Source organism: Ruditapes philippinarum, unplaced genomic scaffold (assembly GCF_026571515.1).
Source record: "Ruditapes philippinarum isolate M1 unplaced genomic scaffold, ASM2657151v2 ctg1349_1_1_1_1, whole genome shotgun sequence".
NCBI classification, from domain to species: domain Eukaryota; kingdom Metazoa; phylum Mollusca; class Bivalvia; order Venerida; family Veneridae; genus Ruditapes; species Ruditapes philippinarum.
In genome coordinates this window covers 423726-441084 of record NW_026852031.1, presented here as the reverse complement: position 1 = coordinate 441084, position 17359 = coordinate 423726, and the positions used below count along the sequence as shown (strand labels likewise).

General features: G+C 33.1%; 1 protein-coding gene across 4 annotated transcripts in view; it reads left to right on the top strand.

Moving 5' to 3' along the window:
* Positions 1–511: 511 nt before the first annotated feature.
* Positions 512–17359, top strand: part of LOC132747409 (protein Smaug homolog 1-like) — a 51827-nt gene continuing 34979 nt past the window's right edge. The window contains exons 1-2 of one of the 4 annotated variants that reach the window (XM_060736801.1): positions 512–589; positions 9326–9690. In XM_060736801.1, the coding sequence (XP_060592784.1) occupies positions 9477–9690 (214 nt within the window). In that variant the 5' untranslated portion in view covers positions 512–589; positions 9326–9476. Of the gene's footprint in view, positions 590–611; positions 817–5332; positions 5691–9325; positions 9691–17359 lie in introns of those variants that run through there. The other 3 variants (XM_060736793.1, XM_060736810.1, XM_060736785.1) reach the window with 3 other exon arrangements.

Genomic DNA, 17359 nt, shown 5'->3' with positions numbered 1-17359 from the left:
CTAGGGGGCGTGGATGGTAACTTGCACTTTCTGAACAGGTTCAATCAAACCAAGCCTACATTTTCAATTTTGTCGTTTTTGGCGTTCCTTAGGGATTCTGTTTTTCTCTATTTTACATTAATATTGTGACTACTGAGTAGTGAGTATAGATCTAGATCTATCTTTTTTAAATAGGGTTATGATATTAGGATTAGGGTTAGTCGTCGGTGCCCTTAATTCGTCCATGTCCTAGAGTCAACGCCATTTTAAACATCGAGTTTTAGATCTCCATGATTATCTTCCAAATTTCTTTAATAGAATCGATATAATAAGCTTAAATTATTAAAACATCATGGTCACCTGCACGAATATTTTCGAATACTTAAAAATTTAATGAAAATATTTGGGACAAATTACAATTTTGAGTTTAACATGCTAGAGATGGTGCCCATATTTAAAAAGTGGCGGGAAGTAAACTCTAAAACACCCCTGTCTGCCTCTTTCGTGTCAAAACAGGGCTTTCCAGATACCGCGTAATATGACGTCACACATTATTCATTAACATTTTGGTAGCCCACACGAAATGCTAGTTTCACATGTGCAAAGCGGTGTAAGTAGTTTCTGTTTATAATTTCAAGTTTTTAAAGTTTATTCGAATGTGAAATATTGCATTATGATAAAAGTTGTAGAAAGCATTAATATATAATCACGGTGCATGCTTTTCGTGACGATGGTTGCTAAAAATAGCTGGGCATCATGTTACGAGTGTCAGAAATCAAAACAAGATGACCGATGATGTAGAAAAATGTGAATTTTGATATATTTATGTTTCAAGATGTAAGTAAATTTATAAATTTAATACTTTTTATTGTATTTGTTGAATTTTATGTGAAAAAATCGGACATAAATTGTTAAAGTAGGCGTATTTCATAAAAAAATACAAACAAAATAGTGTGCTTCTGTTGAAACGGTGTCAAGGTAAAATGATCCTACCTGTCTCAGATTGAAATTGCTTTGCAATAATGACTTGGTTTCTGTTGATTACAAGTTATTACGAGTGATAAAATTTGTAACCATATATTGTGCTCATAATGACTTATGAAATTTTTTCTTTATTTTAATTATTCTATTATAAAATATTTCTACATCATGCACAATGTAGTCCAGGCTCTCAATCCAGTTTGGGGGAAGTGGTTCGCTACCCAAAACAGGGAATTTTAGTGTGTGGGGGCAGGTTTTTTTCCTTCTATAGCAGGGGCCGTTATAGGGCTGCTTCCCCAAAGAAAAATTCTTTGAAATCATGCAGTTTTCCCCCAAAAAATGAATTTACATCGAGTTTTTTCTTTCCCTTGACAAATATTTTGTGTATTTTCCCCCAAAATTAAGGGCAGGGCTGCTTCCCCAACCAGTGAAAAAAAGCCCTGGGGGTATTTTGTTTCATTTCCTTTTAAAATATCAATAAACTACCAGGTAAATATCAGTGGTTTTTTCTGATACGACTAGCTTAAGAGACTTCAACGAACAGGTTTTATACTAGACCTGTTCGCTGAAGCCAATCCTGTATTGAAAGTCAACCAGAACTGTGACATATTAATGTCATGCTGTAATTCAATAAATTTGTGTGATCTGGACAAAAGCTTTTTTAATACAGGTAGTTAGATATATTTGGGACTCTGTAGTCTATATTTTTGAACACAGAATGTTAGATTGATGAAATAATGCCTCAAAGTTTATCAGTGAGTTCACATTTCATAAAATTCACCACCATTGCTGCCCTAATTATCACGTGACTAGCAAGAATTTAGGTTTAGATACCTTTGCATGACATTTGGTGATCTGTGACCCAAATGCTACATGGCTTTGCAATTATGAATAACGGTGTATTTATTCAATAACAGACATTGTACCAAAAATATGTTGGATTTATATTGTTTTGAGTGATGATTCATGAATTATTTGTTTGTTTTTATTTAAAATCGTACACTTACTTTAAAAAATAGATGCTAGAATTCCAAAAACTTGAAGTCCTGTGAGATTTCATTTGAAAGCAGACTCCATATTGGTAAACATTCTCTACATATTTTCCTTACAAATAGTTGGGTACACAATGTCATTGAAGTTTCATTTAAAAAAAAAACATGAATTGATTCAAAATTGATTTGTTAATCAAATGGTATTTTTATTTGACCCAAATTTGATTAATAAGGGTGATTTTAATAGGTTTTTATGTACGGCACACAAACTGCCAAATGCTGGTAGCCTTTGCAAATAGGGTTGACCCATAACTTTACTGTTGCACAACGTAAAAATAAAAGCAACATATAAAGTTATGGATGCCAGAACTATGATACAACCTGCTATTTTGATACATTTTGAGAACAAACATTGATGATCGAACGATGTGAAACGGTGTAAACATGCACTATTCCACTGACAAAAAGACAGATCAATTTTAATTGTCAAAAACAGCATAACTTTTCAAACTTTTTTTAATTGAATTTATATATTATGTTTTGAGGGAATTTTTGCTTCTGTTTAAGGGAAAAAAAGCAGACTTTGTAGATTGAGGGCCCTGGTAGTAGACTTTGATGATTAACTACAGTGTTTTTTTTCTTTATATAACTACTACCCTAAAACGGTACCATTCCCAATAGAAAATAGACATTTAAATTCCCAATTTCCAATGTTAAATTCCCAAAATGGCTGTTCAAAATGCCCACAAGGCAAAGTGATTTTTCTAAAATCATTTAAATCCAACATATTCATATAAATCACCACTCAATAGTTCTATCTAGACAGTAGAAGCTGTTAGCTATCTTTATTCATGATGTCTAATCTCATTTGTAGCTGAAAAAATGCATTAAAAAAATTCCCAATTTTAGTCAAAATAACGCATTTTTTCCCAATCAGTATGGTACCGGCACCATTCCCAAAGTAGAGAAAAAATACGCTGAACTATCTGGAAAACCAGTACTTGAATAGACCCCAGGGTCTCAACCAGAATATACCTTACTTTCATTCCGTTTTCTCTAATTATATTTAAAATCAAGTGTTACTCCAGATATATAGCCAGGAAATTGCTGAACTTTCTTTCGCATTTGAAACATGGAATAAGTTCAGATGCCAATAAAAACGCCCTCTTTCCTTTCTGAGACTAGGTTGTCTCCAAAACTTTCTATTTTTATTTATTTTCTTATTCTTCCATGGTAAATATTATATGGTTATTAATAAATATTTAAAAGTAAATATTAAAATTCAAGGCTGAATGTTCAATAAGTTTTATCTTACCATTTTGGGATCTGCAGAATATAATCCTACCCCTAGAATTGTTTTTGACAAAATTGAGAAATGTTCTCATCCAGTATAATTCAAATTAAAAAGCTTTTCACCATTATTTTTTTAATATTTGAAACAAACAACTGATTATTTACTTTGGTTAACAAATTGGCCTGGTATAAATATTATTTGTTAGGTCAACCAGTGTACCCACTGCCTGTTATTAGGGTATTTTTACCCCTTTCCTTGGAAAAGTGGGGGTAAAATCAAGTCCGAAAGTTCATAAATTTGTAGTATATTTGAAGTATGCGGTTGACAAATATGCATAGATTTGTCAGACACAAACAAATTTATTTCACAGTAGCTTGATGATCTATACATGCCCTCATAAGAAAGGTATTCTCAGATTGGCTAATGATATTCTGCATCTCCACATATACTTTACAGGTACTGAATCACTTACTGAAACAGTCAAGCAACAACTTTAAGGACTTAGTTTTTCGGCAATAATTCACCGGCTCATTGTAAATCAATTTTATTTTTATAAAAAGTTTTATGGTATCATTGCCCTTGTGAAAATGTATTTGTAAGAGATGTCTCAGTTTATGTCCCTTTACTTTAAACTTACTAATGTTTGAAGTATGGACAATGGTTAATTGATAAATTGATACCTAGGACTCAGTGTTTCTTTTCTTTATATAACTACTACCCTAAAACGGTACTGTTCCCAATAGAAAATAGACATTAAAATTCCCAATTTCCAATGTTTAAATTCCCAAAATGGCTGTTCAAAATTCCCACAAGGCCAAGTGATTTCTTTGAAATCATTTAAATCCAACATATTTATATAAATCACCACTCAATAGTTCTATCTAGACAGTAGAAGCTGTTAGCTATCTTTATTCATCATGACTAATCTGATTTGTAGCTGAAAAAATGCATAAAAAAATTTCCAATTTAAGTCAAATAACGCATTTTTTTCCCAATCAGTCTGGTACCGGTACCATTCCCAAAGTAGAGAAAAAAACGCTGGGACTATTATCATATGTCTGTTACATAACTCAAAGTCCTCCTGTCTTCGTAATATAAGCCAGAAATAAGTTGTGTCCAATTTGCCATTGAACTAAATATTCTGTTATGTTTATGTATTTGTTCCTATTGTAACTTTGATGAATTTATGAACTGTTTATAACCTTGAAACTGTGAAAGAGTGTTTTTGAGAAAAAAAATGTAATTTATGCTTACAAAAAGCTTGTTACCATTATGTTGTAAACCAGATCTATCTTTATTATGATGGACAGCCCTATAGAGTTTATATTGATTTGTTGTACATTATTATCATGGGTTTCCTTTTTATTTACAGAATTTAAAATCAAAGTTAGGGAAACTCGGCTCTGTGTCATAATTGTATTCAATAATGGTAGCATAAAGTATTGTATAATTATTATAAATTACCTTTATAAATGTTTATTACATTGAAGCTTCTATTGTTTGGCATTAGTTTATATCAATAAACTATGTCACAACATGTTTACTAATTAAGATAATCATGTTGATTGCATATAGAAGGGAGGTAATTCATACAGACATAATGTGATAATGTATTCATGGTAAGTGGACTATGACAGATTAATATATATTTATATCATATGACAAGCAGTCAGTATTTAGTCATTCAACTTACCAAACCTGTTTCTGTTCAATATATTCTTAAATCAGACATGTTTGTTGCGTAAATACCTAGAAAATGTCTCATTGTCTGTAATAAATCCATCACATGATATTATGAGTATTTGGTAAATAAAGTGATATTTTAGATGAGATCTACATTAAATAAAGTAACTTTCAGTCATTCAACATCAGTTTGTTTCCTTAAGAAAGTTAAATAAGGAAGACTTTTTTTCTCTACTTGATTCTGAGCCAATTTAAGCAAACATTATTTCTGTATTGTAAGGTTACGATGTGTATGAAATTATTGATTACAGGACTTTAATCCTCAACTAGTGTATTTATTTTAACCCCAATAATCCTCTCAATTACTGGACAAAGTTCTGTACTGTTGATAATATACAAAACAATAACTGTGTTTTATTTATATTGACACAAGAAGTGTGTTTTAGTGCCTTAGTATATATAACATAGCAGCGTGTTATATTGATTAAGGTTGAATCATGTCTCTATGTAAAACTGTATACACACTGTACTGTATCTGTTGCTAAATGTTTTTCATTCATACTTGACTCACTCAAGCTGAACTACCATGGAGATAACAGAAAAATGTAGCTGATTATCTGTCCTACACAAAAATTGTAAACATTATAGCTTGTATTTCATAGCCAAGTTAAAACAAAACAAGGATTATATTTCAGTTTATAGTTAAAAGAGTCAGTTAATAAAAGTAGAGTTTTAATGGAGTAAATAGCTGTAGAGTACAGGTATAGAATTTCTTATTTAATATTTAAAAAAAAACTGTTTATGTTTAAATTGTTTGTTTATGTATAGCAGTTCTATAAACATAAATGAAAGTAACGACTTCGGGAGATATTGACGTTTGTTTAATTTCACAAATATTTTTTTAAGTCGTTAAAAAATATTTTTGTATTATTTTATTTTGTTATATTTGTTTTGTAAAAAAATATATGCTGGCAGTCCTCATCATTTTAAAAGAAATCTGACTTTCTATTTGACATAGTATTATCTATTATTTATACTTAGAAGTAATACAGAAATTTTGATGTTGAATTATGATGTCAAACTGATAATGAATACAGGTAGTAAATTATTTGATATTAACTAAGTATATACATGTACTACCCATTTGTATGTAAAATTGCTGTTGATTTTGTCCAGCTAGATTTGCTGTGTTGATTTTTTCACAAGTGTTTGATATATATCTGTGACATTAAAATGATTATAATCATTCTGTGACTACTATTCTTTCTTTTATATCATGTCAGCCTTTGTCTGACTAACCATTTAGTAATAAGGTTGTCATATTTAGTTCAATTCCTACTCCACAGTTAGTGGTTTACAGTTAGTTTATCCCTATTGTTTACTAATCATCACCATCATTATGCATAAGTTTCATCTGAATATACAATATATACATTACCTCAAACAAGGTCAGTGGTTCAGGTAATTAATTGTGCTTAATATATGATACATTCATGATTGACAGGCTCTTGATGCCTTAATCCAACACTAAAGCTGAAAAATTGTCATATGACATTAAAAATATAACCCATATATTAACAAATCAAACAAAATGATATGCGGTATACTAGGTTTATATAATGATTGGTCATACATAGCTTACATTCTCTATGTTACACTGAGCCAAAGAAGTTCAGTCCACATTACTGGAATCACATATACTAGTATAAATTAATTTATAGATGGAACAATATTTTTCTTTAACATCATTTGTTTATAATTAAATTAACTTCCCTTAAATTGACATTGTGGTTAATTGGGTTTCCAGCAATTAGTATGAAGCTATGTTATTAATTTACCATGTAACCAGTATGACTCATCAAATTTTATTTTATGTCATTGTCTATTAGATTAAATTTGATATTGTACACCTTATCTTCATTGTAAGCTTCCGTTGCCAAGTGATACAGCAATAGAAACTTCACTTTTATAAACATCATAGTTTGGTAATGCAAGTCATTCAAGTTTGATAATTAGTAATTTAAAAGGTTAAATGATTTTTGTAAAAAAAAATTCTAGATTGAAAATATTATGTAGGTGTTGATATTATCTGATCCTCTCGAAGTTTGTTGAGTGATAACTTACAATTTCAACTGAAAATAACTTTGCTATTGAAAAACTTTAAAATGCAATTTCAGGTGCGGGTTCCGGCTTGAAATAATGCATGGAGGGGCTTGGTTCTATACATGTGCTGGTTAGGGCCTGCACATGTAAAGCTGAAAAGTTGCCATCTGACTTTTTAACAGTATTGGTGCCAAATAGAATATAACAAAATAAAATAAGAAAAAACATTTATTGTCCACTACTTTTAAAAATTCTTCTTTAAATAAGCGCTAATTTAACCTTAAAACATGTCTGGCTAGGTCATAATGATCTCTTGAAACTTTAAGTAAACAATTAACTATAAAAGATCTAACAGAATCATAGAGTCTGCAAGGACCTATCATTAGCTAATTATTATCAGGATAATACAGGTAATCACTATCAGGACAACACTATACGAATACTGAGGACATTGTATAAACATGTTTGACCTAAAACTTAAAGTTGTAATTCACTCAACCATTCACTAGTTCAGCTTCGATACTTGAATAGGGTCACTTATCTATAATATTGTGCTAATAAGGGTTTTTATTCAGTAGTTGAGTTATCATTTGTTAATCTTTTGGAAGTCCTATTTTCAATGCACCATAGGGCATTTATACAAAGATAGGGGGGTATTTTAGATTATTGTCTGATAAATGTTTAAACATTGAAATGACTATAACAATCATAGTAGCCCGTCATTGTTTTCATGCAGGTTTCACGTTACAACTTGTGAAAGAAACAACTGTTCTGAAAAAGATAAAACTTTGCTCTTAAACATGTTCACCTTTGACTTTTTAAAATTAATTTAATGGGTTTTTCAACACACGATATAATAAGTAAAGTACAGTTACCTAGTATTAGTCATACTGTATATTTGTCACTTGAAATAATACAATATCGTGCACAGTTCAAAATACTTAAGAGCAAAGTGTTTACAAATGTAACAGTTATGTTTAGTGAATAATTTATGATGATTTATAGTTAAACTGTCCTTGAAATAAGAAACTTGATTGAAATTACTTATATTTAAAACTAACATTTATATGTTTATTGTTTTTGCTGGGTGTAAATGAGATGTATGATAGATGTGGTTTTTCTTGACAATTTCTTGCACGCCAAATTCCTACAATAAACAAAGGTTTGGTTTATTCTGTACCAGTTTTTATAATGTTATGTAATAAATATATACAGTGAATATCCCAATCTGAATGTTGAGTAATGAATATATTACAGTTGAATCATTGATGTTAATTAATGCATGCATTATTCTGCCTCTAAACTTGAAACCATAAACAAATATAGTGTGCAAGACTTAAGTAAATGTTTCAGTTTTAGAGAAAACTGTCATCAACTGTTCTAATATAAATTGTGTGGAAAACCTTTCATCTTCTTTCATTGGTAGACACATTAAAAGTTCTAAATGATCGGCCAAAAATCACTTTACATTAAAATAGTGGAAGATGAAAATATGGATAGTATGAACAGCTTTTAATACATTAATCTCACATGGAATATTCTAAATAATTTTAAGATTTCATGTGGAAGTTGTTTGTGACTATTAGTTGACTCATACTGATTTTGGGGTCATGGTTCAAAGGTCAAGGTCACTGTGGCCTTTAACACAAAAACATTATTTGACCAATTACCATAAAGTGCATACAGTCCTAAGATTTAGTTAAAGTGATTGGTGAAGACTAATACTATTAGATTATTAAAGAAGTTAATTCAGTGTTATTAATGGAAAAATAGTTTGATAAACCTTTAATCAGCAGAAAAGTTGTGTTTTATCCCCAGAAGGTTTTTTTCATATAATGTATGATTTTTAATATGAGATATATTGTATGCAGCAGTTGGTACAGCATTGAGACTATTGACAGAGAAAATTAATCTTGTCAATCTAGCGCTGCTGTTACTGCTGCAGATTTCTACGTTAACTTCTCCATGTGCAATTTTCTTCACGTTTTTTTGTCGGACAGAAAATAATCAGCTTCAAGGATATTTACACAAAAACATGGCAAACCAAACAAACATTTAGTGTCGTTGCCAGTTAACATACAATCTGAATGTAAGGGGGAATGTACGGTAGAATGTTGTTATTCTCTCTATAATTGTTTACATACATGTTTTGTCTTGTGACTATGATATACCATCTGTCAACAGATTTTTCATGAGTTGTAATATTGTTGATTGAATTATGCCGCAGGTAGACATGAAAAAAGATCACGGTTTTTATGTACTGACTACATCATCCTTTATGTTCTATTTGCAGAAAGTCATGTTAACCAAAGACGAGTCATGAAATGCAGATAAAAAATACCTTCAACCTTGCTGTAATCCTATTATAAACAAGTGAGACAAAATGAAAAAGTAGTTGGGAAGAGTTTCATTACAATGACATTAGAGGTACAGACAAAAAGACTATGAAGATGAAATCGAACAATATGTTTCGAGATCAGGTGAACTCTGTAACAACATGGTTTGGGAGTTGGAGCACTTGTGAACAGACTGTAGTTCTGTACTCACTACTCAAATTGATACCACCACGTCATTGTCGGTTTTTAGTGCAGATGTTACAGCAGAGAATAACTGATGACAAAGATGTAGAAATACAAGAAGATGAAGCAAATGATCCAGGTAACTATTGTTTCTTTGTAAATACTTACACAATTTTACACACTTCCTTATAGTGCAGGAATAATTGTCTCACATTAATGACATTATGCATCACTCATTAAAAAACCAAGACTTATTATATATGAGAGAAATAAGCCAAGCATGTACCTTTTGTCTGTCCTCACACTGCCAGGTCAATACTGTGCTTTTTACTAAACTGACACAAAAATGGAGGAAGATATGTCCAAATTGCATTGATAGGACTTAGCAAGGTACACATGGCAGGTGTTTTGCAGTATTACCAGGGGTTAAAGACTTTGCTATTATGTGGGTATGAAGAGGCAGTGATTACAGTCGACTATTTCCATAGGCAAGTCAGTGTTAATGCTAGCATAGGCAAGTTAAAGTTAATGCTGGCATAGGGAAGTCAGTGTTATTGCTGACATACCTGGCAAGTCAGTATCAATGCTGGCATAGGGAAGTCAGTGTTAATGCTGACATAGGGAAGTTAAAGTAAATGCTGGCATAGGCAAGTTAGTGTTGACACTGGCATAGTGATGTCAGTGTTAATGCTGGCAAAAGGAAGTTAGTACTATTGCTGGCATAGACAAGTCAGTATTGATACTGGCATAGGCAAGTCAGTGTTGATTCTGGCTTAGGCAAGTCAGTGTCGATACTGGCATAGGCAAGCCATTGTTGATACTGGCATAGGCAAGTCAGTGGTGATACTGGCATAGGCAAGCCAGTGTTGATTCTGGCATTGGCAAGCCAGTGTTGATTCTGGCATAGGCAAGCCAGTGTTGATACATACGTAGACAAGTCAGTTATGATGCTTGTATTCAGTAAATGGTACAGTACAGGATACATACGTAGACAAGTCAGTTATGATACTTGTATTCAGTAGATGGTACAGAACAGGAAACCTCATATCAGTAAGATTCTATTTAGTAAAATCAATGCTTTCATAAAGAAATAATTATAGTTGTTATTTGATATCCCTGTTAATTTATCATTATTATGAAATTACTATAGGGAATAGTTCTATAGTAAATTTATAGTAAAATTGATACCTGCTAATTGTAAGTTTTTATTGTCATCCAAACAGCTTAATTAACTGTATGAAATAATTGAAACATTCAGTGAACCAAAGTATAGCTGCAAGATAAGTATCTGACATCTTGGCATTCATCAAAACAACATGAATTAAAAGGTTGATTTGCATTTGGCCCAACATGAAAAGGTTTTCTGTGCAAATAGCATCTTAAAACAGAATTTTAATCTAAGAAGTTTTGTGTCTAGAAAGTGGCATGTAATCTAGTAGATTTGATAGGAATGCAAGCATAAATGCAGATTATAAAAACACACACACCTTGATGTAGCTCCAGTTTCTATTTGCATCATTTCCGAACACTTTTTTTTATTTACTGAATAAAAAGTTATGATATTGGCTTAGAATCAGGGTAATTTTCATGCACAGATATTATCAGCGAGTTCATAAATGTGTGAAATGGCAAAAACATTTGCAGTTATGATTTTGTTACAAAAGGACATTTTATAAACTAAGAATCCCACGTTTACAAAATGCATATAAATTGATGGACTTTACATAATTTCTTACAAGCTAGTCATACATGTTTAAATGTATGTGACGTGACGAGAGTGTGACACAGTCTCATACAGTCACAATGTTTACTGGGAGAGAAACTAGAGGGTATGAAGATAGATATGTTTATGTAATCTCTATCACACATACTCTCATGCATGTTGCTCAAAATTTCATGGAAAAAAAGGAATAGAAAAACTGTTAGCATTATGGCACTGTTCCAAGATGTGTGCAACAATAATTTCTTCATCTTCATAAAAAATAACACTTTCTGCTATAAATAAATTCCATAGTGTCTTCACTTTCACTAATTTACAATATGGTAATACCATACAGTATCAAACTGAAAATGTCAAACACAAAAACTCAAAAGTTATTGAGATGAAAGAAATTGTAAAAGTTTTTCTTGAAGGCCACTTTTATTGACAGTTTTATTTATTTATTCATTTTAACAGTAAAATTGGTAAGTTAACACTACCCTGATACAGTATGTAAGATAAGTACTCAGTGAGTCTGGATTTCTGTGTGTTCAAAGGATACCTGTTTTTTAGATGGGTTTGGACATGTTGTAAAATATAGGGCTCAGATGTTGATGTAAGGCACTCTTAGTAGATAAAAAAAAGAAACATTTGGCAAAAAACTTTCTATCTGATCAAATTTTGTCAGTCTGTCTGTTTTATAGATGGTTTGAAAACTGTCATATTTGTCAGTATATTTAAGTGTATTTTTTTAAGTTCATCACAGAGTACCCCATTTATCTATGTGTAATCAGGGTCCATTTGCCTAATGGAGTCACAAAAGTTGTGTTATGCTATCAAGTACAGACCTCTTACACATAATCCTTATTGGTAGTAGTAGTACAGGGCCTTTTTACCCTCTATTACAGGGGCCGGTATAGGGCTGCTTCCCCAAAGAAAATTTCTTTAAAATCATGCAGTTTTCCCCAAATATTGAATTTACATCAAGTTTTTTCTTCCCCTTTTGCAAATATACCATGTAATTTTTCGGGCCGGTCAAAAACGCAGACGCTTATGCAGACAATATAGAATATATAGTAAAACGCAGACAATATAGATATAGAGTGTTTTCACAAAACGCAGACGATATAGAAATAGAAGGTGTGAATTAGACTCTTAACTGCTTGTCACCACTTTTTTTTCCAGATTAACTTTATAAAATAAGAGATTTATAAGAATTATTATTTGATACAAAAATAACATTTTAATTAGAGATTAGAAATGTTTTTATTTAAATGTTTTATTAGTATCATAATATCAACAATAAATATATAAATAGTGATATAAGAAAGGGTTTTTAACCAGGTTTTCAATTTTGAAAATCCTGGTTATTAGATTGGGGTATGGCGGGCGGATGGGCGGGCGGGCGTCAAACGAAATTGTGTCCGCTCTGTAACTCTTCAACCCTTTGAAGAATTTTGATGAAACTTCAGACAAATGTTTACCACATCAAGATGACGTGCAGAACGCATGTTCCGCATGGCTGGCTCCAAGGTCAAGGTCACAGTGACATTAACATTGAAAATCCTGTCCGCTCTGTAACTCTTCAACCCTTTGAAGAATTTTGATGAAACTTCAGACAAATGTTTACCACATCAAGATGACGTGCAGAACGCATGTTCCGCATGGCTGGCTCCAAGGTCAAGGTCACAGTGACATTAACATTGAAAATCCTGTCCGCTCTGTAACTCTTCAACCCTTTGAAGAATTTTGATGAAACTTCAGACAAATGTTTACCACATCAAGATGACGTGCAGAACGCATGTTCCGCATGGCTGGCTCCAAGGTCAAGGTCACAGTGACATTAACATTGAAAATCCTGTCCGCTCTGTAACTCTTCAACCCTTTGAAGAATTTTGATGAAACTTCAGACAAATGTTTACCACATCAAGATGACGTGCAGAACGCATGTTCCGCATGGCTGGCTCCAAGGTCAAGGTCACAGTGACATTAACATTGAAAATCCTGTCCGCTCTGTAACTCTTCAACCCTTTGAAGAATTTTGATGAAACTTCAGACAAATGTTTACCACATCAAGATGACGTGCAGAACGCATGTTCCGCATGGCTGGCTCCAAGGTCAAGGTCACAGTGACATTAACATTGAAAATCCTGTTTACATGATTTTAACTTGATTTGGCAGTCAAAGGTCATATCATCTTTGGAGGTAATTTAAAAAAGATATGATATATTATTTCATGTCTACTTTGTAACTTGAAAATTTTAAAAAATTTGAACTTTTCACAGAACCTTGATCACCAGGTGCCCTGCGGCATATTGTCGGGGTTTTGCGATTGGATAATATTTGACCTAATTATTGCCCTTTGTTTTTTTTCCTTATATAGAATATATAGTGAACAATTTCTTCTGTGCTGAACTCCCTCTACAATTCTCAACGGATTTTGTTCAAACTTTCACAGAAGCTTTGTCATCATGTGCCCTGGCGCATATTGTCAGGGTTTTGTGATTGGATAATATTTGATCTAATTATGGCCCTTTGTTTTTTTTCCTTATACAGAATATATAGTGAACAAATTCTTCTGTGCTGAACTTGTCCTACATTTCTCAACGGATTTTGTTCAAACTTTCACAGAAGCTTTGTCACCAAGCACCCTGGCACATATTGTCGGGGTTTTTGATTGGATAATTTTTGACCTAATTATGGCCCTTTGTTTTTTTTCCTTATACAGAATATATAGTGAACACTTCTTCAGTGGCAATTCCTCCTACATTATTCATGTTTTACATTGCACATAGTTACATTGTTTGTTGCTTGTATTTGTATTTCAAATACAACATATTTATCTGCAATGGTGATAATTGAAAACCTGGTTTCATGGCATTGCCATGTTTCTTGTTTTATTCTATGTTAGATTTTAATTAAATTAATTTGAATTAATATCAATACCTATAAATCTCTAATATCTGAAAATTTTGATCTTAAAACTACAAATCTAAGCAGCTTTGAAGGGTGTAATTTACCCCTTCTTATTCTATATTGTCTGCGTTTTGTGAATACACTCTATATCTATATTGTCTGCGTTTTACTATATATCCTATATTGTCTGCATAAGCATCTGCGTTTTAGCCTGTGCCTAATTTTTCCCCAAAATTAAGGGCTGGGCTGCTTCCCCAACTTGTGAAAAAAAGCCCTGTAGTATAATTTATGATAAATGAAGGTCCATCTGCCTGTTAAAGCACAAAAAGAAGTCTGTCCAGAGCCTGTATATGTCAAAGGTTTTATCTTGAAGCTCAAAGTGGCCATAGTTTAATACCTTTGAGCAGTTTCCACAAAGTGTTAGCCATAGAGCTGAATTTTGAGTTGAAAGTAGGTTTCTGTGCAGCGGTTAATTAGACCTTGATGTACAGGTAACCTGTGAAGATAATGAAGGATGTAGCCCTAATTGGGACTGTTGTTTCCAAGCTAAGCTAAGCCAAGCTTCTGGGGGCTCAAAAAGTCGAGTACCCTTTTCCTTGGTGTCCTACCTTCTCCTCTTTAGTTAGGACATCTACTAGTGGTCTTCAAAAAATAAACTAAAGGTAATAAGTTAATGAAATCATACAAGTTTCCATCCGATTCCATGTTCCTCTTAACAAGAAAAAAAAGAGAGAGGTGTTCTCTTATACCATTTATAGTTTATGCACATAATTGTATGAAATTACAAACAAGTTGTGTATGTATAAGTGAATTGGAAGAATGATCATTTTGTTAAATGATATAATCTGATATTGACTATTAGTAGTTGTAAGAACTTTAATTATTTATATCTGATAATCACATGTAATTATGCCCCCATTTCGAAGAAAAGGGGGTATATTGCTTTGCACTTGTCGGTCCGTCGGTCCGTAGACCAAATGGTTTCCGAGTGATAACTAAAGAACCCTTAGGCCTAGGAACTTCAAACTTGGTATGGTGATTGGTCATGACCAGTAGATGACCCCTATTGATTTTGGGGTCAAGGGGTCAAAGGTCAAGGTCACAATGACCTTGTAAGCAAAAACGGTTTCCGATCAATAACTAAAGAACCTTAAGGCCTAGGAACTTCAAACTTGATATGGTGATTGGTCATGATCAGTAGATGATCCCTATTGATTTTGGGTTCAAGGGGTCAAAGGTCAAGGTCACATTGACCTTGTAAGCAAAAACGGTTTCTGATCAATAACTAAAGAACCTTAAGGCCTAGGAACTTCAAACTTGATATGGTGATTGGTCATGATCAGTAGATGATCCCTATTGATTTTGGGGTCAAGGGGTCAAAGGTCAAGGTCACATTGACCTCTTAGGTAAAAACGGTTTCCGATCAATAACTAAAGAACCTTAAGGCCTAGGAACTTCAAACTTGATATGGTGATTGGTCATGATCAGTAGATGATCCCTATTGATTTTGGGGTCAAGGGGTCAAAGGTCAAGGTCACATTGACCTTGTAAGCAAAAACGGTTTCCGATCAATAACTAAAGAACTTTAAGGCCTAGGAACTTCAAACTTGGTATGGTGATTGGTCATGATCAGTAGATGACCCCTATTGATTTTGGGGTCAAGGGGTCAAAGGTCAAGGTCACATTGACCTTGTAAGCAATAACAGTTTCTGATCAATAACTAAAGAACTTCAAACTTGGTATGGTGATTGGTCATGATCAGTAGATGACCCCTATTGATTTTAGGGTCAAGGGGTCAAAGGTCAAGGTCACATTGACCTCTTGGGTAAAAACGGTTTCTGATCAATAACAAAAGAACCCTTAGGCCTAGGAACTTCAAACTTGGTATGGTGATTGGTCATGACCAGCAGATGACCCCTATTGATTTTGGGGTTAAGGGGTCAAAGGTCAAGGTCACATTGACCTTGTAGGTAAAAACGATTTCCGATCAATAACGAAAGAACCCTTAGGCCTAGGAACTTCAAACTTGGTATGGTGATTGGTCATGACCAGCAGATGACCCCTATTGATTTTGGGGTTAAGGGGTCAAAGGTCCAGGTCAAATTGACTTTGTAGGTAAAAACCGTTTCCGATCCATAATGAAAGAACCCTTAGGCCTAGGGACTTCAAACTTGATATGGTGATTGGTCATGATCAGTAGATGACCCCTATTGATTTTGGGGTCAAGGGGTCAAAGGTCAAGGTCACATTGACCTCTTAGGTAAAAACGGTTTCCGATCAATAACTAAAGAACCCTTAGGCCTAGGAACTTCAAACTTGGTATGATTATTGGTCATGACCAGTAGATGACCCCTATTGATATTGGGGTTAAGGTATCAAAGGGCAAGGTCACTTTGACCTTGTAGGTAAAAATGCTTTCAAATCAATAACTTAAGAACCCTTTGGCCTAGGAACTTCAAACATGGTATGGTGATTGGTCATGACCAGCAGATGACCTATTGATTTAGGGGTCAAGGGGTCAAAGGTCAAGGTCACATTGACCTTGTATGTTAAAACGGTTTCCGATCAATTAACTAAAAACGCTGAGGCCTAGGAACTTCAAACTTTGTATGATGATTGGTCGTGACCAGCAGATGACCCCTATTGAGTTTTGGGTCAAGGGGTCAAAGGTTAAGGTCATGACCAGTAGATACTTGATAACCCTTATTAATTGTTTGATCACTGGGTCAGAAGTCATAATAACCTTATCACATGACTAATTGGCTGCTGATAGGGGGCATACATGTTTTACAAACATATCTTGTTTATGTTAAGATGATAAAGTGTTATATATCATAAGGTTTTGTAAAAGTTAAGTCCTTAATTTATTGCTGCTTTCTTCATGTGCTATAGAAATCATAATGTAAGAAATAGGAAAAAGTTTTTGCCAATTTTGTGGGATTATTTGAATTGATAATATTCTGTTTAGTTGAGCCTGATACCCATGAGTAGGTTTGTTTCATGTAAAATATTCAGTTCAACAGTTTAACCGAATTTGCAAAAGAACAAATTTCAATCATATTAAAGCCTGTTTTTATTTGAGGGAAGTTTTTTTGGCACGGGTACAACTATATTTGTTAGTTAGCACACTGGTGTTCTGTACAATGTGTCACAACATTTCATCTAGATTACTCACAGTGTTACTGTATATATC